Source organism: Camelus bactrianus, chromosome 8 (genome assembly GCF_048773025.1).
Source record: "Camelus bactrianus isolate YW-2024 breed Bactrian camel chromosome 8, ASM4877302v1, whole genome shotgun sequence".
Classification (NCBI taxonomy): domain Eukaryota; kingdom Metazoa; phylum Chordata; class Mammalia; order Artiodactyla; family Camelidae; genus Camelus; species Camelus bactrianus.
Genome location: NC_133546.1, coordinates 13642613 through 13668742, shown reverse-complemented (window position 1 = coordinate 13668742; position 26130 = coordinate 13642613). Strand labels below are relative to the sequence as shown.

Sequence of the window (26130 nt, the reverse complement as noted above, 5' to 3'; positions counted from 1 at the left end):
ACATGGCTTGTTTTCTTTTTCAATCAAATAGATCACAGACTTAGAACTGAAGTAGCAACAGTGTGATCAATACACTCTCTCTCCAACTGGTTTTTGCTATTATTATTATTTTTAAATCAGCAGTCATTTTAAGCAGTGTGGTTGAAAAGCAGTGCAGCCACTAAATTTGCATACTGATAATGTGTGTGGTTTAACTCTGACAGTGCTCTCAGTCATATTTGTAATTAAACTGCATGTTGTCTGTGTTGGGCCAAGTTTGGAGTAAACTTCTCTTCCCTGTTGTAATCATCACCATGTTGTGGAACCTGCAGAGGGAGGTGATGCTTGCTGCCTCGGACTGCTTGAAAGAGACCAGCAAGTAAACTTCTCAGAATAGGAAAAGGGCTTGTAAGAGGCCCTCTTGCGTTTCCCCCTTTCCCATCTCTGCCTTCTCTCCTGTACACAGGTGATGGTGGGCCTCTGCCACTGGACCCTCCCTCAGTCCCTGACATGCGTCTTGTTTTGGCTATTGGAGCTTATTATACAACGTTGGGATCCGTACATTTTTATAACTGACCCCTTCTATGGGGAACTTTCTGATGCTTGTGTTTTAGGAACACATCTTTGATATAAAAGAAGTAATACCAGCAACTAATATTTTTTGAACCCTCAGATCTAAACTTTACTTGATGGCGCTGGTTTCCTTCTTCGTCAAATTTGTTTATCTGTCAGGCTCAGAAACTATTTAGCCTTTCTACGGCATGCAGTGGATTTCAAAACATTTAGTATTATCAGTTCCTAGGCAAGGACTGATGGATGTAATTATTTTACTACCAAATGCAGACCTCTTGAAGAGAAGCAGCCACTTAATGAGAGAGTAAAGACTGAACTATGACACAGTGTTTAGGCATTGAGTGGGAACTGGAATCTTGATTTCTAAATCTACCACGAATAAAAGTAGTATGAATTTACTGGTGCAGGGGCTCAAAAGGAACCAGACATGAGAATTGTCAGAAATGTTTCAAAACTTCAGTCTTGTGTTTTTAGGCTACTCATTTTAATTGTTTTCTTTGTAGTAGTATTTTGCTTATTTTGCGCCTGGGATCTGCCAGGACCTCTGAAGTCAAGATGGCAGTTGAGCTGCCCCGAACATCTTGTAGGTGCAACAGCTCAGAAGGGAGGAAAGTAACCGTCTTAGACATTCGTGCTCTGTGCCATAATCCTAGAATAGCTTTCAGGGTCTGTATCCTGAGATGTCTAACTTGAAAAGCTCTGTAGAGCCTCATCCCACTGGGGCCCACAGTCAAACAACCAACCAGCAGACAACAGGTGCTCACTTTTCTGTTAAACAGGGAACTTCGGCATGCTTTGAAGCTTAAGAAGGGAGTAAGTAACTTGCGTGGGGCTGGTTCCCTGTCCTAACGTGAGAATGTTTTGAATTGTTGGGTGGCTTATGGTTAGTCCTTCCCCCCAATTGGACACCGCAGTTCATCCGTGGTTCACTTGAATAAGATGTTAGACTGAATGTACTATTGATTCAACATAATAAGGTAGAATTGAATTTTTCTGGGTTTAAGGCAAATGAGGGGACAAAAGGATACAGTTCCTCAGGTTCTACCCTTAGAGATCGTTTCTGATTCTTTGAGGCTGAGGAGTGGTTCTTAACCAGTGTTAGCACAGCCACCCGAGTAGAGGTGGCACACGTGATGTGGGGACCACCAGGGATGCCCCATGGCCTGGAATTCCTGGGCACAGTTTCCATATAGAGGAGGATGCTGGTGATTCAGAGACTCGGCCTAAAATTCACAGGTTTCTTAAGTTGTGTGTATCAAGCATCCTAAGTAGGATGGATTCAGCCCTAAATCTTGTGGAGGCTCCGAGCAGTACAAGTAGGCATTTCACGTGCTGGACCATCTCCATGCAGTGAATTGCTGTAGTTGGTCGGTGGTGCTTTTTATTTCCTTCATCTCAAACGGAGATCTTGTAAATTCCCTTTGCCTGAAATCAGCATGGTTGATCTCCTACCTCACCAGATTTAGAGCTCTTTGTTTTCTTTCACATACTTTCCCAGAGAACCCAGGAGTTTTAATACTTTTTAAAACAACTCAAACTTTTTCACATAGGGGAATATTTGACTGAAGTGTTGTGTATTAAAACATACTGCATTTATCTTGGTGTCTTTAGTTATGGCGGATGTTAATAGATGTGGTTCAAAAAGGGTTCCATGGGCAAGTCATTCTAGAAAATGCTGCACCCATCTCCTCCTTACTGGTTCAGAGTGCACATTAAAGAGTCTCTAAACTCTAAATAAATCTGCTTAACTTTGTCTAGATCAGGGTTTCCCACGCTGCTTTGAGCCCAGAACACTAGTGAGAGAAGCCTGGTACGTGTTTATTTGATACATCTGGAATATTGATATTCTTGGATACCAGTTTGAAAAATGCTGATCTTTGAGATTTAGAGGCCTAATTTGTAGACAACTCTTCTAATAAAATGAGTTCACCTGTAGTGGCCATGTCCTTTGGAATTTATGTAAACAATATGAGGTATATTATTTTCTAAGACACTCAACCGTTTGACTATTTGAGTAGGAACATTCCATTGAGTTGAAAGTTCATTTTGCGTGCTAAAAGCAAACTTGTGATTTTAGTGTGTCTCTTTCCTAGTTTTCATGCTTTCTCATGTCTAGGAGTGAGTTTGTGTTATTCTTCCTTAAACTTGCTAAGTGATTTTCACAAATTTTACCCCAAACTTAAGAGAAACAGGAAAATTAGTGATTTGTGACAATGACCAGAGACTATCTGGTATGTATACCCTTTACCAGGTGGCATTTAGGGACCCACAAGCTTATATGCTGTGCAAAGATTGTTGCAGAAACTTTCCATAAGTAAGGAACAATGCAATTTCAAAAGTGAAATAAAACTAATCTTTGCATTCTGAACATTGGAATTTTTTCCACTTGGATTAAATTAAATTAGTTAAATACATTGCAGCAACACAGAAGTGCTCTAAGCCAATTAAAGATGAACTTGGTTAAATGTGGCTTTTTGGCTTCTGGCCATGGTGGGGGCTGTTGTCTAGTTGAACAGCACTGTGGACTCTAAGTCAGATTTCTAAGTAGAGAGCAGCAGGATAAAGTGGTAGCGGAGGGTCAGACAGCTGTTCCTGAGTGTTCATTGTTGAGGGCTGGAGAGAAGTGTGACTGTGCTGACGCTGGGTGATGGTGATGACATGGTGATGAGATGGTCCTTTGAGTTAATTCACTCATGTTTAATGTCACCAAGCAGTAAGGGGATATTTCTGTTCTGCTTTTTTTTTTGGAGGGTTTTTTATTTGTTTGTTTTTTAACACTTTTATTGCAGTATTATTCCTGTACAGTAAACTACACATATTTCAGATGTACGATTTGATGAATTTTGATAGATATGTACAGCTATGAAACCACCACTACAATCAAGATAGCTAACACTTCCATCACTCCCCAGAAAGTGCCAGTTTCAAACTTCCAATTTATTCCTTCTCACCCCCTTTACCCTCTGGTAACCATGACTTTGTTCTCTATGTCTGTGAGTCTGTTTCTGTTTTATAAGTAAGTTCTTATGTGTCTTTTTTTTTAGATTTCACAAATGATATCATGGTATTTTTCTTTCTCTTTTTTACTTCACTTAGAATGACAATCTCCAAGTCCATCCATGTTGCTGCAAATGGCATTATTTTATTCTTTTTTATGGCTGAGTAGTATTTCATTGTATCTTTACACCACATCTTTACACAGTCATCTGTCAATGGACATTTGGGTTGTTTCCATGTCTTGGCAGTTGTAAATAGTGCTGCTGTGAACATTGGAGTGCATGTGTCTTTTTGAATTACATTTTTCTCCAGATATATGTCCAAGAGTGGGATTGCTGGATCATATTGTAAGTTTATCTTTAGTTTTTAAAGGAGCCTCCATACTGTCCTTCATAATGGCTGCACCGATTTACATTCCCACCAACAACAGTGTAAGAGGGTGGGATATTTCCATTTGGTGGTTTTGTTTTACTGAATATATGAGTGGGAAGAAGTAACATGAAATTAAAAACAAGCAGAGGTTTTATTTAATGATCAGAGGCTTCAGGGCATCATCAGTATTTGAAGAGCTAGAACTGCTCCTACACTTATAGGAGGGCTGCCATCTCTTTGAGGGGGAAAATTGGAATCGGAGATCTCTAATGGCCAGTTTCTTAGTGACAAGGACTTCTTATTTTTAGAGGTCACTAAAAGCCCTCCTGACCGGGAGGACATACTCTTCTCAATTTCATGTGGCTTGGGAGAGCTTTCGGCTTGACATTTTGACAGTACCTCTGAAACTTGATAAGTAGTTCGTAGTCTCTCTCTCTGAAAAGCTTTGCAAGTTTAAAAGTTCTCATTTTTCTTTGGTGGATTGCCTTTAATCTTTTTTAAATTCATGGACTAGAAATACATCTTTCTTATTACTGAAGAATTGCCTTAGCACTGCTCACTATATATCTTGAGCTAATTGGAAATTAGATCATTCCCAAGGGGTGAAACACTTTACTGTTGAAAACATAAAAATTTTGAAATTTTGTCAGCTGCTTTGAGATTTTCTTGACTATATAGATTTTTACTGACTGTACCCTAAATTTTAAGTCTGAAAATCTTCACTAAAGAAAACTATGTTTTCTTTTAACTCTGGAAAATTTCAAAACACATATAAAAGTGGAGACGAATACAACAAACACCATGTGCCCTTCACCCAGCTTTAACTGTACTCAACATTTTACTGATCTGATTTTATCTAATTTAAATTTTTAAATTTTATTTGCCTATTTTCAAACAAATACAAGATACGTCATCTGTAGATCCATCATTATATACCTCTAACAGTTGAGGACTTTATAGAATAACATAACCACATTATTGTCACACTTTACAGAATTAACGGTAATTTTGTAGGATCTTAAAGAAAACTTTAAAAGATAATTTTGACACTGATGTTCTTATAAGGTTTTATTTCTGCATCTCAGAGTTGGACTGTCCTTGTGGTGGAGTAGTTTCATGTTTAAGACACAGCATCTTAAAGCTAACTTGTTGGAAAACATGGCTGTGTAGGGGAAGGCGTAGAAGGATTAAAGAATTCAATCCAGTTTGCTTACAATAATTAGGGCTGTTGCCCCTCAAAAACTCTTATAAATAGGGATTGCTAATGGGGTCATCCATTTCTGCATTTACCCTCTTATTTTCAGCTTATTTATAGAATTTTTTTCTTTTTAATGCAGGTACTGGGAATTGAACTCAGGACCTCAGTGATGCTAAGCATGCGCTCTATCACTGAGCTATTTATTTCCTTCCTCTATTTCTAGAAATTTGAAAGTACATTGGAGGGGGGAGGGTATAGCTCAGTGGAAGAGCACATGCTTAGCATGCATGAAGTCCTAAGTTCAATCCCCAGTACCTCCATTAAAAATAAATAAATAAACCTTATCACCCCCTCCCCCCACCAAAAAATACATCGGAAAATACTCTGTGTGCCTGTGTTTAAATAAAAGAGGGAATGAAATACTTTCACCATTGTCCAGATTTTTGCTGTGTGGACAGCTTGGTTCTAGAGTGAATATACTGTTTGGAGCTGTGGGTATAGACTTGTGTACAGTAATACGTGTACAGAAAGGTGGTCAACTTTTTGGTTGGTGTTGATGGATGGGCTCACTCGTGCCTCCCACGCAGCCCTGGGTGTGGGGTGTGGGATGTCATGTACAGTCTCGTTCCCACAGCAGGATAACTTGCTTTTGCTACCTGAAGGTCTAACCAACCAGGAACCCCAAGCAGAAAAGGCTACATCTCCTTAGCTGTCGTTTTCTCTCTTTGTGACCAAGCCCTTTTAACTGCAGGAGTGCCTGAGTCTTGAGCTGCAATCCCATTCGAGTGCCCATGATCAGGTGTAGTAAGGTGCGTTTCTTGTACAGAGAGGCCTAATTTTGTTAGATTCTTTGTCATCTCACATCTAATGCTGCCTTCTTCGAAACCCTCCTCAACACAAACGTGGGGGACAATTTTTAAAAGGCGACCTTAGTGTGATAAAAAGGGCTAGAGAAATAATGGAAATACTGGAGAATACTAGAACCTTTGCCTTGATTTGATCAAGTGGACAGATTCCTAACATGGCTTCTGAGTGCTTTTCCATTTAGAGAGAGAATGTTCATGAATGTTATTTCATGTGAATCTCAGTCTGAAACAGAGATGATACTAGTCCCAATTTTTAGTCCCACTTGGGGAAAGTGAGCTCAGAGATGTTTCCATGACTGACCGGAGCCTTGCTCTGTCTGCTGTTTCCCCTGTACCTTTTAGGGTTGAAATAAGAAAGAAGAAACTCAAGTGGCTCACCTCCATTTGGACCTTTGTATAAACTACCTTGTCCCTCTTCTCCCACCCAGATCATTCGAAAATTAGAAGAATTAGAAGTCGTCACACCACACACACTGTTGAGTGCAGAGTTTGTATGCAACAAGCAAGAACTCTTGGCATTTTCATTTTCTAGGGGAAATGGGCATGGAACAAGTAATTCCCATGAGATCGTAGTTGGTGAGCAAATGGTACAACAAAAATTTCTAAAATGTACGTTAATAGTTGACTTGTTAGCAACTTAACATGTGTGGGATGATGTTCCAAATATTCTTTGAGGCAGATAAAAATGAATCTTATCCCATTTTACAGAAAAAGAGCATAGAGTATGAGAGGCTAAATAATGTTTCCCAGACCGCAGATCAGGTATATGGCAGATCAGACCCTGCTCTCCCGGCCAACTCCTGTTTGTTGACCTGGAATTACCAAGTTTTAGCCTGCAACAGTGATGGTATAATTACAAAATACCATATTTGAAGTATTATCTTGCCCCAGAGCACCCAGCTTTCTGCTCTGCTTCTGAGCCCACCATGGCATCCATGGTTGAGGGGTGAATATGAGTTAGTTTGCATGAAAGTGTCCCTGAAATATGATTTCACTGTTAAGTTTCTATCTTAAAGCAATTCTGTTTTCCTATAAAAATGCATGTGACTGGCAGAAATTAGAATTAAAATACTTTACAGTAAAGCCAAATTTTCTTAACTCTCAGCCATACACTATGCAAAATAAAACAAAATAACTTGTCAAGGAAAGGCTTCTCCCCTACCATCCAATTGTAAAAGTAATCATGTGAATTAGATAAAGAAAAGAACATGGAACAGTAGAAAAATAAAGACTACAAAAAATTCATAGTTTCCTCCCCAAAGATAGTTTCGTATATTATGGTATTAACAATTTGGTAATATTTTTGCTATTTTGGAGTCTGTTATATATTTATAATCATACTATATATGTAACTGTTAATTTGCCTTTGAAATTTAATATTATGACATAAAATACATCTCTACACTATTTCAGGCACTTTGTAGGTACCATTTTTAGTGTCTTCAAGATACGCTGTAACCACCCTCCAAATCTGAGATATTTAGAACTATTTTTGATTTTAAGCTATAATTTTTTTGTTTATCTTTTGCTTTCCTTCCTCCGAGTTTTTTCGTTTTTTTCAGTGACCTCTCAACTGTAGGAATTGGACCGATTCTATTTAATTAAATCATTCTCTGTATAGCTTTCTCTCTCTGTCCTAAAGATTTATACCATGTTTAGACTTGGATTTTACAAAGCTTTCTGCCTAGATTTGGGTTTTATAAAGCTTTCTGCTTAGATTAGTTTGAAATAAAAATGGTTACTTTTTAAAACAGAAGCCAACCTTTTGAAACCCATCATTTTCTTAGGGTTCTGTAAATGACACCTAAATTAGAGGGAAACGTTTTAGCATAAACACAACCTAGGCTGGTTGGTATTATGATAGCTGGACTTGGACTCATACTCTGATTGCCTGAGCCATTTTTATGAAATGAGTTGGCTGGTTGTTACCTAACTTAGGCACTTTTCCCTGAAGCAGCCCAGCCCTGAGGCAGAACATTCTTCACCTTGCGGCCTGAGCGCAGCTCGGATCACCTGGGTTGAGCCCCAGCTTCACCACATCCTGGCTGTGTCACTTTGGCTGCAGGCCCCCTCAGTGCCCCTGCTTCCTCAGTTGTAAGACAGGGGTGATGATAGTAGCTTCCTTAGGGCGTAGGATGAAATTAGCAAAGGTATAGAAAGCACGTGTTTGTGAAATGGGTGCATAACATGTGTATGAATATATCAGGAGTCACCACTAGTGGCCTGATGAAGGACTGTGATATTTTGGGCTTTGTCTTGGTCAGTATTTTTAATTAATGGCTTGGCTGAGGGCATAAATGTGCTAATTACATGGAGATTATGGACAGAAGAGTTAAAGCTCCATGAGGGTTGTCTGGTCCATGGGCTCAGATGATCCAAGAAGATTTATGAACCCTGGAAAGCCTGAGTAATAACATGCTTGTCGCCTCACCTGTGGACTTTAGGGTTGAATGTATTTTCACCTTTATAATGAGAAAGTGAATAAAAGGAAAACCACGCCTCCTCCCTGACCCCTCCCCAAAGGATAAAAGCAAATACAACATCAGAAATTCCACAGACGTAGCCACTGGTAACGTTTTGGTATATATTATTCCAGACTTTATTTTTGTGTCTTTTTTTTTTTTTTTGGAGGGGGGAGGTAATTCGGTTTATTTATCTACTTTATTTTAATAGAGGTACTGGGGACTTTGTGCACACTAAGCATGCACTCTACCACTGAGCTATGCCCTCCCCACTCAGACTTAAAAAAATTGCTCATGCAAATATTGGAGTGAGCACTCTCCCCACCCCCGCCTCCCTCCCTGTTAGTGAGTTATTTTTGTTTTTTTGTGTTTTTTTGAACACATTAAGGAATCATTCTTTAGCAGCTTGTTTTTTTCCATTTAAATTGGGGACATCCACCCACATCAGTAGATTCACTACTAGATTTACCTCATTCCATTCAATGCTGTCTGTTATATATATAGACACCTTATAATTTAACTCTTCCTCTCTACTGATGGTTACGTAAGGGTTTTTTGCTTTTATAAATTACTGTGTGTTGCTCATCGTTATACCTATCCCTGCGTAAGTTGGTAAAGCCACATCTATTGGCATGGGATGGTGGAGCCACTGGTTATGTGCATTGGAATTGGTTATCACTGTTTCCAAATTGCTCTCCAAAGATATTTACTGCTTTATTCTCTGACTTCTATCTTTTTTTTTTCTGTTTGACATTCTTAAGGGTTTACTTTCAAAACACTTTCAATTAGAATGCAGGGAAACAAAGCACATCGAAGAGTTTTCTTTCTAAGTTTTGTCATGACATTTCAGTTCCTTCCTGATCTTTTTTATTCTGGTCATTTGTGCATGTGTCCTCCTTATTTTGACAAGGTTCTGGTTCCTTCTGGGGACAGCCATGGAACAGTTCTGCTTCTTGAGTTTTGCTGCCATTGTTGGGACGAATTGCAGTGCTCAGAGCCTCATCTCCCAGGTGGACTGCAGGGCTCTGTCCACACCCACTACGCTGGTCATCCAGTGAGAATGTGGAGCCTGGACCATTACTCCTATGGAGGAAATAGTCACGTTAGCTCACCTCCTCTTCCCCCAGCATCCTGACAGCTGTCAAGAGCTCACCTGTTTGGTTCATTGTTGAACGTGTTCAGTAAAAAACCCAGTATTTCTACTGCTTATTCTGCAAAGGGGCTCAAAGCAAGTTGTGGGCAGTCCTGAGGAGAAGGAAAGGGGACGAGGATGTCGGGTAGCTTTTCCTGCAGTGCCTTGGCTACCTTTTGATGTTTTCAGTCATTCTTAGATGAATGAGAGGAAAACATTGTTGCTGGAAGCATTTGAGATTTATTTTTTTAAAGACTTGTTTAGTTGTAATGTGGTAATACTTTACGGGAATAAACTCTGGCTGACCCACTCAAAGGATATAAGCTTGAAAACATTTAGAGTTTTGATTTGCTCAGAGGAGGCGTTTATGGTTTTTGAAGCACAAATCCAGTGGGAAAATAGGTTTTCTGGGTGTTAGCTCTAAGTGCAAAGAGCATGTCTTTGAAGTCCAGTCCAGTGCTCATCTCAAAAGATATAACTATTGGTAAAAGTAAGAGCAAGATGGATAAAGCTATGTGAGCAAGCTTCAGAGTAAAAAGGTTTGGAAACTTAAATCCCATGCTACTTTCCTCCCTGAATTAAGCGCCCCTCGCCTCTCACCTGGGTCTAGCACGTGCCATCCCTTGTGCCATTAAATTGTGTCTATACCTCTTTCAGGGTCTGTCTGGGCTTAACTGAAATCCTTGTCCATTTGAGTTTGAGAAAAGGGAATGACTGAAGACGAGCCAGATGTGTATTTAGGGAATGCATCTAAAGAAATGCATTCACAATGTATGAGAGACTATCAGGTTATAAAAGCATGTACTCTCCATTTTTGTTTACTTTTTAAAAAGAATGCTTGTGTGCATGTAAACACACATAGAAAAGACAGAAAGAAGGGAGGGTATAGCTCAGTGGTAGAGAGCGTGCTTAGCATGCGCCAGGTCCTGGGTTCAATCCCCAGTACCTGCATTTAAAAAAATTAATAAACCTAATTACTCTTCCCCCATCTTCCCCCCAAAAAAGAGAGAAAAGACAGAAAGAACTTAAACATTAAAGAACCTTAGATTAGGTTTCTTGTGATTTGAGGTGACTTTAACTTACTATTAACTTTCGGAAGCACCTGAACCCTTAACAATAGTATGAATTATTTAGATGACTGGGAATGGAAGAAAAGGAAAACAGAAACACTGTTTTGTTTTTTGCTTGGAAAAAAGTGAATTATCCATCTACCAGAACACGTTTAAGATTTTGTAAAAAGCATCTCTAAGTGAAACACAGAATGATGGACATATCTGAATATGGCTGGATGGAATGACGTCCCATTTTTGTGTCGAGTGTTGGTGTCATGGACTCTGAATGTTCACTCCAGACATTACCCGTGAGGTCAGAGCATGGATACACCAGCTGGACCTGAGCTGTGCATATAATACAATAGGCTTAAAACTTAAGTATCAGTAATAATGCTGTCATAACTTCTCATCAAAGTTAAGTCATCAAGTGTCTCTCAGAGACAGTTGCCCTGTGGTCACTGGGAATAACTAATCCACATTTTACTTGTCACATTTCAGCTATAAAGAAGTCTGGCAGGTGATCTCAAAGACTCATTTATTTTATACTATCTAATATACTTAACTGTATTTCTACAAGAGTAGACTTTTGTGCCTGTATCTTATAAAGCTTTCGTGTTTAAAGATACTCAGCTTGGCTTCCTCTAAAGATATCTTGGTTTTGACAATTAATGAAGAATTATGAGAAATCTTTCAAGAATTACAGATGCTCTGTAGAACCCTAAACTCTATAATAAACTTCAGAGTTCTGTTTCTTAAATGAGGGGCACAGGTAACCAAGATTTTTTGCCTTGAAGTCAGGGTATGAGAACGGCTATCTCATGTTCCCCATTTTGGTTGCCATATCGTGGTGTCTTCGGCAATACCTTTTAGGCTTAAGGTTCATTGGGTCCCGTGTGGACCACAGTAAAATGTGTTTCCTGCTTTCCCCCTCTGGCTCCTCATCATTTTATTAATCAAATCTCAGTCTCAGTCGTGCACAAGACTAGCGGCATTTGTTAAAATACTGACATTTTTGCTGATGAGCATTGTGGAGACCCCCCTCTTCCTCCCAGTCCCCTGGCTTTTGTCTTTAGGTTTCATTAAAACTCCCATCTTTCATATTTTGGTAAGAGAAGACTTTAAGTGGAAGTGTAATCTGAGCATCCCATCTAATACGTGAACTCAGCATGGGCATTTTGAAGCCAGCTATCCCATCTGCAGTGTGAGTATTAAAGTACAGTGATATTATTTCAGGAGGCAGCCCACACCGTTGAAGGGCATCTTTGCTGGGAGCTGAGAACAGCCAGTTTAAGCACAGTTCAAGCCTTCTGGATTGGCTCTCTTGATTTGAACCCACTCCCTTCGTGGCTCTGATCAAACTCGGTGGTTTGGCCAGCATGCTCCGCTGGCCTGTGAAGCAGCATGGAATGTGTCCAGCTTTGAGATTTCTCTGGAGTAAGTGGGTCTGGGTACTCTGGAAGACTCCTTAAGGCATTTTGTCATTGTGCGTAGTGACAGGTCCTTCAGCAATTTGTTGTGTTGTGGAAAATCCCTGAAAGTAGTTGGCAGTGAGTCCTGGCCTTCTGGCCACAGCTGAACTATGGGACCTATGGCCAGCCAGCCTTGCCCTCTGTAATTAATCTCTTTGAGTCTCAGTGTCTTCATCTGTAAAATGGAGACAATATCACCTCCCTAGGTTGGTTTTAAGACAAATGAATGATATAAAGTGCTGTAGAAATCTTTCAGTTCCTAATGGTTGTTGCACTTAAAACTTTTTACCTACATTCTCAGGATTTAAAAAATGACATAAGGGCACGTCTATATGTCTACTGTTTTTACAACGAATAACATCAATTGTACAGGCTGTCCCTAGGGGAGGATTGTGACTGACCGTTTTAATAATATTTTTATTAAAGGATAACACAGTGACTCATGAACACATGTGTTACGTATCTCTTCTTTGTTCACTTGGCCCTGGATACGCTGGCCTTTGAACCTCGGTGCCTTCTCGCTTGCCTCCTCTTTGCTTTTTGCTCACTCACATGCCCCTTACCTGGGATCTTAGGTCTCGGTTTTACCTTTACTTCCTCAGAGAAGCCCTCCCAACACCCCAGCCTAGGTCAAGGCCCTCTGTGTGTTATCATTTGCTGGAGATACTCCTCCTTCCTGACAATTTCCATAGCTGCAAATCAGTAATTATTTATTTAAATGTCTGCCCTCTTCCCGGAAAAGGACACATTATCACTTAGGTATATTCCAGCCAGGCATGCATAACTTGCATCTAATCACAAGGAAATATTATTTTATAGTGAAAAATATTTTCTAGACATCTGCCTCCCATAGGAGTTTGTAAGCTCAGAGTGTCTGGGACCACACCTGACTCAGTCACTCTGAAATCTCAAACAGGCCTGGAATGGTGGGTGGGGCCATCACGCCTCTGGTGATCAGAACAATGAATGGATGTATGAGTGGTGTGTACAGTGACCCAGATACAAAGCCCCGTCTGCTTGATTATAGTTCTTTGTATCTTTTATAAGATAGCTGATGGTTCAGACAGAAAAATGACTTAAGTTTCCATTGTCACTCACCCTCCATTTCTCTGTCTTTCCCCTCTAAATGATTTATAGTCTCGAACTTACAGTATTGTTTCTAACTTGGTTGTGAACGTTGAAGTTAACTTTCCATGGTTTTGTCTTCCCCGCAGCTCCTACAGAAGAATGGCCAGCTGTCCACGGTCAACGGCTTAGCCGAGCAAGGAGAACTCAGCCTCCAGGAGGGAGCCCCAAGTGGCCAGGAGGAGGAAGTCACTGTCGCAGATGGTAAGCCGCCTTGCCAGGCTCCGGGCAGGACCAGGGGTTGGAGGGCAAACAACATGGAGAACAGTGAAAACACTATGACTGGTTTGATACCAGCCCATGTGGCGGTGGAGGGTGGGGGGATGTGGCGAGGACCACACCTTAGGAGTCAGAATCAAGCACCTTGACAAGCTGTCTCTTGCAAAGGCCACAGGTTGAAGAAGAACCTTCCTCTGTTTTAGTTTCTTATCTCATTGTTCCACTTAATCACAAACGAAGGAATAGTTTAACAACTGCTGTTGAAGATCTATAGAACGATGCCTTGGCGGACAGTCAACTGACTCTCACATGGAACGTGAATAAGACAAATGAGGGGAGACGTCCTGGGAAGGAGCCTGGCCATTGCCTCAGTGAGATGAGATTCTTCTCACATGTGGAACCGGTTTCTCCTCGTGTTCGATGCCCCGTGGAGCTGCTTCAAGCAGGGAGCTGCTTTTGAAGTTGGTGGGAATCCTGATCTTTCTAAGGCACCACAGGCACAATAGAAAGTTAGAAATACATATAGTCTCCCAGAAGGAGGATCTGCATGACCTAGTGTGAGAGTTTCAAATAGTTCCTACCAAAGTAATTGGAGCGGCCCCAACTCAGATTCCAGAGTCCCACGCTCTGCCCTCCCCACGGTAACTTCAGAATCATATCAAAGCCACAGCCACTTTGGAGCCTTCCAATGGCCAAGCCACTGTGCTCCATGCTTCAGGGAAGAGGAATGAAGCTAAGTGCGTCAGGGAAGAGGAAGGAAGCTAAGTCCATCAGGGAAGACAAGCCAGTCTATGGAGGGAAGATCAAAATAAGGTTAAGACAAGGCAACATGGTGGTTATCTAATGAATTTTGCCAGAGACAAGAGCTGCTCAGAGTTCTAGGGAAGCTCTTGTTTCAGATCAGAGGACAGGATAAGGTCTGGGGACTGAGGGGAGGTTGGGGTTAGATGTGTTGGGAAAAGGGCTGTCTACCAAAGTGAGGAGAATAACAGCCAACATTTCATGAGCCTTTATTATGGGTCCTTGGATCTATGCCTTTTGTGCACCATGGCTTAAAACAGTCACCTATGAGACAGGTACTGTCATTCTCAATTCAAACCCAGATCAGCAGGTCCCCAGGCACCAGCTCTTACCCCCTGTGCTGTTACTGTGCAGGGAGCTTCCACAGGTTTGCCCATTGGCATAGCATCGTCTGAGCAAGGAGCAGAATGAAAACCCAGAAGGGAAATCGGCTGGGTCATAGGGCCCTTCTGAAAGTAGCGTGGAGTTTAGGAAGTATTTGGGCAATGTGGCGTCACTGAAATATGCCACCCAAGGGAGTGCTGCGGCTGGGCTTTTGACCTGCCTGATGCGTAGTGTTGATAAGAGAAGGGGAGATAGGGGCCTCAGCAGGTGCCCTTTTCACGCAATCGCAGGTAGCACGGAGATCCTGGCTAATCTGTGGCACGTCTCCTGCAGGTCTGCTGGCTAGCTTCCTTTAGTTTAGATGTGATTTCTTTCCCTTTTCAGCTTTTTGGGTGTGTACTGGTTTTCACTGAAAGTGATTCTGGCCTCACCCTACGATTATTCCATTGTCTCCCTGAGCGGACCACGGCCTTGGCCTTGGTGCCTAGGAACCCCCACTCCCACCCCTTGTGGCCCGGAGCTGCGGAGGCCAACCCCACAGATACTTCCAGAAGCTCTGCCTTTGGGATGAGCGTTTACTGTTTCAGGCAGAACTATTATTCCTTTGTCTTATTAGCGTCTCTAAGGTAGCTTGGTACTCTTGCTTTTGTTTTTTTCTTTTCCCATTTTGTCTTTCTGGCAATACAAACGCAGACAACATCTTCAGGTTAAATTATTAAGCAGCACTTTTTCATGCTCTTCTTGTGGCATCAGTGATAACCTGTGGTGAGATTTTATCCGTGTTCTACTTGGAAGCTTACTGTGATGTAAACCAAGGCATAATTTGATATGTAACACTTGTAGGATTTGTGGGACCTTGGTTTCTAGTCTTGTCCACTTCAGTAAGCACAGGCCTGAGCCATTTTGGTCCCTGGGAAGAGTGGCCCATAGTGGAATGTGGTCTTGCCACAGGTAAAAGCTAAGAACGAGGGGCATTCCTGCTAGAGGGTTTTTAATTTGAAGTGACAGACAACGTTTAGACAAAGCCAGAATTCAAAATATTTTCCCACCTTGACTTGCTCGTTCTCCTTCTGAAACCAGAAATACTGGTAACTTAGAGTCAGTCTTCTTCCTCTAATGAAAATGAAATCTTGTTTTCCTGTAACCTTTAAGTGATAGAAAAAGAGAACTGCCTACTAAATATTTTCTCAGCTGTGCAGTAGGGTTCAGATGCGTGTGTGTGGAGGAGTGTGTTTTGGAGGGAGCTTGGAGAGTGTCATCTTTTAGAGAGTACACAATCAGACATGAAAACAATATTTATTAAAATGAAAAAAAATTCACAACAAATTACTTTAGCCTTGGTTGGAGTTGGTCCCTTTCTTCCGAGTTCTTTTAGGTTATTGACCATTGATCACAACTGCTTGAATAGAAACGCAGCCTTTCCCCAACTAGAAAGGCCCATCATCCACGCCACACGTCACACTCACAGGGCGGCACAGGTGCCGTTCGCGTTATGGAAAATCTGCTTCTGCTGATTTTAATCTTTTTCTGCTGGAAAGATTTTTTAAAAATAAGACCCTTTACAACCCAAATTGTCATTTGTCCTATAGTCTGTGACTTACCTGGTTTTCCATGAGTTATTGCCTGAATGATTTTTTAAGGCATGGTATCTTGGTCAGGGTCTAACTTTACGGATTTCAAAATTTTTGCAAATTAGAACTTTTATATTTAAAAAAACTTTTCAATCTTAGTATTTGTTGGGCAGATTGTTTTCTTTCCAAACAGATGGAAACATGCAGTATCACAAAATCAAAAGACTGAAGATCTCTTTAGTTCGATAATAACTATTTGGTAAAGTGCCTACCAAACTCATTGAATGTGTGGGTAACCAAGTGACTCTCAGATCTTAATACACTTCAGTGTGTCATTTACATGGCAGTTATTTCTGGGGTTTTTTGGGTTTTTTTTTTTTTTTTTTTCTGCGATTTGTCTTTCTGCAGAGAAGCCACAACAGACATTGTAAAGCCTGTGAATGTTGTGTTTTCTTCATCCTTTACAGGTCACATTTGCTTGTATGAACAAACAAGAGTGGTCCTCTCCTTGGTTTTTTAATTTTTGTTCACGTGACATAGAATAAGTATTACTCTATTATTCTATGTCACTTTTATTGTTGCATGCTCAGAGGGAGGGCATTTATACCAGCTGCAGTGGAGCTGCAGTTGGGTGCTCTGCCCTTGGCCTTGGCCACTCTGGGGCCAAAAGTATCATTAAAAATATTAGCCGGCTAACTGGATGAACAGGCTTTGTTATGCTGAGCAGAATGGGGAGGAGGCTGCTTAGGGTCATTGCTGTTACGTCTATCTGATTCCTCTGATCTGGGAGACAGGCCATCCTGGAAAACATCCCCTCACCCGCAAGACAAATAAACAAACAAAAACCTCTCAAATCTTGTCCCTTAAAGCAGAAGTCTTTTAGAGAGTGTGCTCCTTACATTTCTCAGGGTTCTACTTTCTACATCAGTATTTTCCCCCAGATACAGTAACAAAGATGGAGGCTCCATTGCTCAGTTGTCTAGAAGCAGAATTTGCAGCCCTACCCCAAATGCTGCTCCAGGTTGCTGTTAAAAGATGACCCCCTCTCTCCCCCAAATACTCGTTTTTCTGAGAGGCTGCTTTCTCAGCTGGGAAGAAATGTTTTTATGAGTCAGTCCCTTTAGTAGTTCAATTTGTGACATACTTGGAACCTCGTTGGAATTCTCAGGAAGACACGCCTGTGGACCAAATTGCTATCCTCCATTCCTCCTTTATTTTTCTCTACATCAGTTGTCAACATCTGGCATTCGATATGCCTGTCTCTTCCCCCCACCTCTGCTAAAATAGAAGAACCAGGAGGGCGGAGGTTTCTTGGGGTGAGGGAGGGCAAGGGATCTCAATGTTTCCATGTTGAATCCCCAGAGGTAGAGCAGTGTCTGGCACTCAGTAAGTGCTCAGTAAATACTTGAACAAATGAAGCCAGGTTTAAGCTAGAGGTAACCGTCTTACATTTTCATTCATATGGGAAAGGAAGATCTATTTGTTTTTCCCTTTATGTGAATTCATTGCCTGCATAGTTAAACACCAGAGCTTTCTAGGTGTATCCAAGTCTCCCTTGCCATTGTTGCATCAGCGCTCACAAAGCCGGGTGCTTGTCAGCACACAGGGCTGGCTTCTCGCAGGTCCTCACCATTGGTTATCCAGGTGTTGCCTGGAAACATGAAATCAGACCCTGACCTGCTCGTGATTAAATGAGGATGCCCGGTGATGCTATCAGATACGAGGGCTCAGTAGACAAAGAGCGGGGTCTCCACCTCCCCTAACACTTTGGTATTTCAGATACGATATTATTGCATGCCATTTGCTCAAGCTGTATCCTGTTTTGTAATGTTTTGAAAACTAGGGAGAACACTCACAAAATAGGCCTTGAACTTAGGCAAAAGTCCTAGAGTCTGCAGTTTCTGGGAACTGGTTTTAATTCAGTCCTCTGCCCCACAGCAATATTTTTAGCGTTCCTCTCTGAAATGACTTATGTCATTGACAAATTTCTGGTACAAATGCTCTACTGCTTTCATCTCTAAAGAACACAGATTTATTTTTCAGTAACTCACAGCCAGGCTGTATAGAGACTTTTTTCCCCTCTGCACTATATTTAAGCCTGTCAGTGCAGTGAACCTTTATCTTTGTTCCAACTTGAAAAATTGGCGAAGGTTGGAGGTGGGCAGTTGAAGGAAGAAGGAGTAAAACATTCTCCCTCTTTTTTTGAGAGGGAGAGGGGGAGGGTAGGCAATTAGGCTTATTTATTTAATTGTTTTTTTTTTAACGGAGGTACTGGGGATTGAACCCAGGACCTCATGCATGCTAAGCATGCGCTCTACCACTTAAGCTATACCCTTCCCCCTCCCTCTTCTTATTAATCAGTTCATTGCAGGAGACTAAAACACGGGTGAGGCTACCTTTCTATTTTTTCTGTATGACCTTGAATTGAATACATCCCTTTATCTCACTGAGCCTCAGTTTTCATCTGTAAAATGAACATCCTCACCCACCTCTGAAGTTCTGTGAGTACCATCAGTATCACTGGTAATACAGTCATTAACAAAGCAAACGACGGATTAGCTGTTAGAGATACCTGTGACTGTGGGCAGGCGGGACTCTCCTTGGTAATTTCCTTAGGTCTTTTATAAAAACATTATTTTTCTTTTTTAGTCTGATCTTAAAAGCTGTCTTCTAGACTTGAAGTTTTACTTTAAGGACCGGAAAGTTCAAGAGGGGAAAATTTATTCAAGAATGTCTCCATATGTAATTATTTAGGTACGGAAGAAAGACAAGGCGCTTCATAAATGCGGCCACAAGTTACCACATTTCTCCCCCCAACTATGGGAGGAGTTCGGAATTATGTACTAGGGATTGGCTCTGGCCCAGGATGAGTGAAAGATGTTGATAAATGCCCCAAAGACTGTCAGGCAGTCTTAAATTACTGCAGTGATGTACCTATCAGTCTGTGGCTTTGAGGCTACTCCAGCGCACCGTGAATGGGGCGGAGATGCTCTGACCCACTTGAGGCGGCGTTTAGTGAGATGGGCTATAGGCCCATCCAAGTGACATACCAAGATTCAAACCCTTTCCCTTGGAGAGACTGAGGTTGTTAATGATTTTCTAATGGTGATTAAGCCACTAACAAAACATTAAATTTAGCCACTTTATTTAATGAAAATCCTTTAGGCATTTTCTCAAAGACTGACTCATCCTTCAAACAGCTCCAGTTTTACCCAATATCACAGTCCCCAACTGGTTCTGGCAGGGATATATCCTAGGGCAGTGTCCCTATGTTGTAGGAAAGGATGCTTTGATAACTGATATATTCTCTGATCTATATTTGCATATTTCTCTGGAAGATACGTTCTCTGAGCTTAAATTCTACCACTTTATAGCCTATTGAGTCTTATTAAGCATCATCCTTTGAATTTTTACAAACTGCTTTGTCATTGAAGTGTCAGGACGACCGACCCTTAGGGTTAACAGTGAGTGCGTTCGTTATTCTGGTGGAAATTGACACACACTACATCGAGTTCACTGGATGAACTGGTTGCTCTAACGTGTCTTAACACGGATGTGCAGGGTTGAGCCTGACACGGAGCACAGGGCAGTTATCCTGCTGCATTGCTGGGGCTGCCATGGTCAAACATCACCAACAGGGTGGCTTAAATAATGGAAGTTTGTTTCCTCCCAGTTCTGGAGGCTGTGAAGTCCAAGGTCAGCGTGTCCTTGGGTTTAGTTTCTCCGAGGCCTCTCCAGACGCTGCCTTTCTCTGCGTCCTCACATGGTCCTTCCTCTGCACCTGCCCGTCCACGGTGTCTCTGAGGGTCCTATCTCCTTCTATAAAGACATCAGTCAGATTGGATTCAGGTCCACCCTTACTGTCTCATTTTTAACTTAATCACCCCTTTAAAAGCTTTCTTTCCAAATAGAGCTACGTTCTCTGGGGGTTAGGGCTTCAACCAGGAGTTTGGAGAGGATGCAGTTCAGCCCATCACACCCGCCTTCATGACTGACCAGCTGGAAAGCCAGGTTTGGGGCCCAGAAGCCTCAGGGGGGAAGGACGTCTGAGGCTGTGTAAGCCGGTCTCCTGCCCCCACACATGAGGCTTTTCTGCTTAAACGCTGGAAGATGTGGGGAGTTTCTCCATGAAAGGAGGCCAGTTATTCCAGTGCAGCAAAAACATGCCTCCTCCAGCTGCTCTCTGCCCCTCGTGCTGCCCTTCTGGAACTACACAGAACAAACTCACCTGCTTTTGCCACATTGCAGCCCCATAAGTATTTGAAAACATTTATCGTGTCTTTCCTTTTTTAATCTTTTCTTCTCTAGGCCAGAGAAATATGTCCAGAGAAAACAAGCTGTCTCACAACAGAAGAAGAATGCCAGGGCTGATGTATATGTATTTCAGATATGAATGTGCTTGAGGGAAGCTGGCTGAGCATAACTGGGTTTTAATTTCGGTATTCCCCCTTGTAAAGACTAGTTGATTTCTCAGACTCTTGAAAACATGAGAACAACTTAGTTTGCTTTAAACCACGTATTCTGTACCAAAAGGATTGATTGGAGGAGAGGAGTAAATTGCTACAGAAGCGCATAGGGGGTTCCCTGATCCAGGCTGTTGCTAAGAGAGCCACGGCCACACAGAAGGAGGAGGATGTCAGTAGAAGGAAGTATCAATACAGGTTGGTAAGCATTTCTAACGCTGGAATCACCCCTTTGCTACTTCATTCAGCAGGATCCTACGCAGACAGCCTTACAGATAACAGTGGCTCGAGATCAGAATAAGGGAAATCCCACTTTTCACATCATTGCTACTTGTAATTAAAGGAGATGATTTGTGGCCTCCAGTGGGAAGGTCTCATAGCAGAGCCAGGGTCTGCCTCTAAGCTGCCCCCTGGAGAGCCCCTGAGATCCACCTGGAGCTTTGTGGCCCCACGGTGTGAGCTCAATGTTGTCAGATCCTAGCCCCGAACATTCCCCAACTTGTGTTCATTTCTGCTCAGTTTTCTAACACGTTAGGATTCTGTCAGTGCCATCTTGATAAATGTATTACTTTGGCCTCTGACGCTGTTCTGATTCGTAGTCCCCTGGACAGCTCATCAGCTCAGAGTCCTTTTAATCCTCAGTCTTTTGAAGATCTTACATTGATGGACTTTGGTGTGAATGCATTTATTCAACATGCTGGGTTCTTACGACCTCTTTCAATCTAGAAACTTGTCAGCTTCATGTCTAAGAAGTTATTTCTTCCATTCCCCTCTTCTCCTTTGTTCTCTATTTTGGGATTACTGTTATTCAGATTTTAGAACATCTAGAATGGTCCTAACTAAAACTTTTTTTCACGTAGTTTGTATCTCTTTATTGTGAGAAATTGTCCTCAAGACTAGATTTCATCTTGATACTGTATTTTTAATTCCTTGTAAGAACTGATGTTTTTGGTTCTAAATGCCCCTTTTTGAAGTATCCTATTTTTCCCTGGCTGCAGTGTTCATCTCTCTGAGGATTTCTTTGAAAGTTTATTTCTCTGCATAGCCTCTGTCTCTTCCATAGCCTCTGTTGCCTTTTTGTTTGTTTTGGTTTTACTGTCTTTCTTGCTAGATGTTTTCATTACATGTCTGATTTGGGGGCTGGTTTGTCATATTTAAAAACTGATTAGAAGCTGTGTGTCCTGAGGCCATTGGTGGCTGTCCCTGGAGGGTGATCTGGTTGATCTTAACATCTCTTTTCTTGGGCAGGTCAGATTCCCCCAAGAAGACTTTCTTCCTGGAGTGTATATGCCTGATGGCTGGCATTCTTGAGCCTAGTGAGGGAGGGTGTCTGGGAGTAGGGACCATAATCACAACCTGCTTCTCATGACAGTATCCGTGTGGCTGCCCCCTACCCCCGCCCCACCCGTGCATACCTGGAGACTCAGTTTAATCTTGTGTAGAGTATAACTCCTGTCATCTGCTGGGACAGGTGAGTGAAGGGCACCTGGCTACAGACAGGGGACCTAAGGGGCCCTTTTTTTACTTAATAACATTTTTAAAATTATGGTAAAATACACATAAAATTTACCATCTTATCCATTTTTAAGTGCAGTCGCATTAAATAGTCATATTTTGCAACCATCACCACCATCTATCTCCAGAACCCTTTTCATCTTGCAAAACCCATTAAATAACAGTGCCTCCCGTCCCTGCCCTGCCCAGTCCCTGGCAACCACCCTTCTGCTTTCTGTCTCTGAATTTGACTCCTCTAGGTGTGTACCTCCTGTAAGTGGAACCATACACATGTCAGGATTTCTTTCCTTTTTAAGGTTGGGTAATGTTCCATTGTATGTATATAACACATTGTGTTCGTCCATTCATCCTTATCTGGGGTCTTTCCACCAGTCTCCTTACTTTGGACCCACCAAGGTTTGGAGGGATTTCTGTAACATAAATTGAGTTACTTTCCCCACAGCTGGCCCAGGATACAGCTTTCATGAGGAAGTCGTGTCAGTTGCCACTGCAAATTTCTTATCTTTTCTCTTTCTCTAACCTTGGAGTTTATGCATTAAATTTTGATGAGCAGGACCATGTTTCCTTGGAGGGCTTAGAAGTTAAGTCAGCTGTTATCCAGAATTTACTCTTTATCTAGGCAGTGAATTCTACCTTGACTTAAAAAAAAAAAAAGAAGAAAATGATACACTTTTAATTATCCCACTCTAGATGTGTAGAAAAAGTTGTCTTTACAAGTAAATTTGAATTCATGTGACTACAGGTTAAATAAATTTATTACTCCTACAAGTGTAAATGCTTGCTTTGCAATTATTATTTGGGTGGGGGGAATTAGGTTTATTTAATTATTTTTTTAATGGAGGTACTGGGGATTGAACCTGGGACTTCATGCATGCTAAGCATGAGCTCTACCACTGAGCTATACCTTCCCCCTGCAATTATTTTTGAAGCCAGTCTAAGTATAACAGTTGATCTTTTAAGTTAAAAAAATTTTTTTAAGCCCTTTATCACTGTGTATAATTACAGCAAAAGTTGGTGGGAAAAATATTAGATTCGAATACATTGAATTCAGAGACAATGAAAAAGACAGCTGTACCAATTAAATCTATCGATGGAAATGTAATTTTTTGCCACTTAGAGACCACTAGGAACTTAGGTGTAGTCAAACCAAGTTAGGTTTATTTACCCTGCTGCGCCAAGGGCGGATTCTAGCCTGGATGGCTCAGTTCCAGGGAGGTGGGAAGGCTTCACTGTAGAATTTGGGCTTATGCTGGATGATTCTGAGAAAGCAAAGGAGTCATCTCTAGATTGGACAGTGAGGAAGTGAGGGCAGTTCTGTGACTGGGTATCTCGGTCATTTCTGCCCAGAAGGCAAGGAGATGAAAGCAGGGATAGAGGTGTGTCATCGGGAGAGAAGCAGGAATTGTCACTGCGAGAAGGGCTGGCAGATTGAGGGGTGGGGGGAGTGTTCAGTTATTTTCGTGGTTTTAGAATTTGTGCTCTGGCCGTCTGTGGCTGTTGGGCAGTTGGAATGTGGCTAATCCTATTTGAGATGTGTTCTACATGTAAAATACATACAGGGATTTGAAGACTCAGTACAAAAAAAAAAGAATGTAAAATATCTCAATAATTTTCTTATGGATTACATGTTGACATAACCATGGATATATTGGTTTCAGTAAAATATATTAAAATTATCCCTGTTTCCTTTTAGTCTGTTCAGTGTGACTGTTAGAAAATTTGCAGTCTTGCATGTGGCTTGCTGGGGGGCTCACGTTATAGTCCAGGTGGACAGTCGTGGAATGTCAACGGGTGTTGGGGAGATAATCACCGTTATTTCTTCCCAGTCTGAACTTTCGGCTGGCCCGCCCCTCCCTCCCTCTCCTTTTGGTGAAGACTTCAGGCAAATCAAAGATTGTCACTCTCTTCTGAAAAGTCGAGGAGACCCTCAGGTTCATTACTTTTAGTGTGAGATGATGCCTCTCTTATTAGGATGCGTGTCTGAGAAATTGATGATAAAGGGGTAATCTTGCTTTTTACAGAAGTATTTTTCAAAGGTTTTTTCAAATGAGGCTTACTTGTATTTAAAGCAGTATTTCTCAACCTTCTTTTCATTACCTCTGCTCCCCACCTGAGTCTTTTTAGGCATTTTTCCCCTAACGGTACCCCCCACAAAATTTTAACAGCATACACTGTATACCAAATAAGTAATATCTGTCTGTATATATAGTTATATAGAGATATAGATATATCTGTGCTTAGTGTATAAAAGAGCAAGAAAACACGAGCCAATTTTCACCCCATTGGGGAATGCATGGTTTAAAGTAAGCATAGTAGCTAACATTAATTATGCTTCTAGAATACACTCATAATGCTTGGGTTAACCTTTATTTGCACCTCAGAGTAACACTAGCCAGGGCAGTGTATTTGTTCTCTCATTAAAGCCCAGAGATTTAAAAGAATACTTTGCCTCTGGCCATGTTGCTGTCAGAGGAGCCAGAAGCACAGGCTAGCTTCTCAAGACTTTGGAATCTGCTTTTAACTAAACCAAAGATGGATGTTCAGGGTCTTAAGAACAGAGGATTTGAACACAAGGCACTCAGGAAAGAATTGGATTCTTATGCCAATACCTGACCAAATTTGGTAATGAAACCACCTTTTTCTTATTTCCTAATTTTTAAAAGCTCATACTTTGACTTGAATCTGCTTTCATCTGGCTAATTTATATAGTCCGTGATTGGGAATTTAAGATCATGATTTAGACTGCTTTGCATTTCTGATAGAAAATCGGACGTATTGCTCTAAGGTTCAAGGTCCCAAAGTACTGGACCACCCTGTGCAGCCCGGCGCTGGATGTGGAACGTGTCTGCATTCTCACCATGAAAGTAACAGAAGTTGCTTCAGAAGATTTGTAAGCTGTGGGAAAATGTCAAGACAGAAATTGCCTGTAATTCCACTATGGTTGGCTTTTGTTAGTTTTCCTTCTTTTTTTCCTTCAACCTCATTTACGTGCAGATATATATACATTTTAGAAAGCAAAAGTGGAATTATAATGAATATATAATATATACCCTGAACAAAGAGGTGTGTGACTTTATGTATCAATGTAGGCATTATCCTTGTCATGAACTGCTTCAAACATGTTATTTGGCCAAACATTCCACCGAAGAGTTAGATATACTGTTTTCCTACTGTGGGGACACTTAGGTTCTTTAAATATTATATGTCCCAGGCAGTTAACGTTTTCATACATAAATCTATACTTTCTTTTGCCATATCTCATAAAAGAATTACCAAATCAAAGAGTATAAAAGCATGTCATCTCAATAAGAGGAGAAATAATGCTTATTCTATGTCACTTTTATTATTTGGATAGAGGTTTTAAATATTTAATTTCCTCTTGCCTATTTTGGGGGGGGGTAAATTGTCTTAAGTGACTTGTAAAATCTTCGTAGCTTTTCTGTTGTATTACAATAGTCCCTTTGAGGCACTCGTCTTCAGATTATTTGTCTAGAGGATTTTGAATCAAAATAGCCGTGTCTACACAAACATGTCCAATTCAACTGGACCATAAAATTCAATTAGCTGGTATTTGTCTGTGTTGATAGCAGAGGGGCGGAGACTTGAGTCCAAGAGAACCTGCCAGGTGTCACTGAGTTCAGTGTACACTTTAATCTTCATCATGGGAATTAGTCGGCAGCAGCTTCTGACTCAACCCTCGATTGTCTTTGAAGCATTTTAAGGGCACAGCACTGTGTAGATGCTCCCTTAGATCCCACCTGCCCTTTCCAGCCAGAGGACAAGTGACTTCACTGGGTTTGTGTTTCTTTTCCTCTGGGTGTAACGCCAAGCTGAAAAGAAAACAGAAAGAAGGGTGATGAGGGGCTGGATTTGGGGTGGGTCCAACTCCCCCGTTCCTGATGCTCAGGTTGGGGTTAAATGCTCTCACCTCCTTGGAAGAAGGTAATGAATCCAGCATCAGTGCTGATCTGGTGTGTTGGACCCTGTCTTAATTGCAGCTCCTTGTCCACCA

The 26130-nt window shown here is 41.4% G+C and overlaps 1 protein-coding gene across 1 annotated transcript in view; it reads left to right on the top strand.

The window, feature by feature from the left end:
* AKAP12 (A-kinase anchoring protein 12) overlaps positions 1-26130 on the top strand; it is a 92095-nt gene that overhangs the window by 36042 nt on the left and 29923 nt on the right. Inside the window, exon 2 of the mRNA XM_074368153.1 lies at positions 13315-13429. Within this exon, the coding sequence (XP_074224254.1) occupies positions 13315-13429 (115 nt within the window). The remainder of the gene's footprint in view (positions 1-13314; positions 13430-26130) is intronic.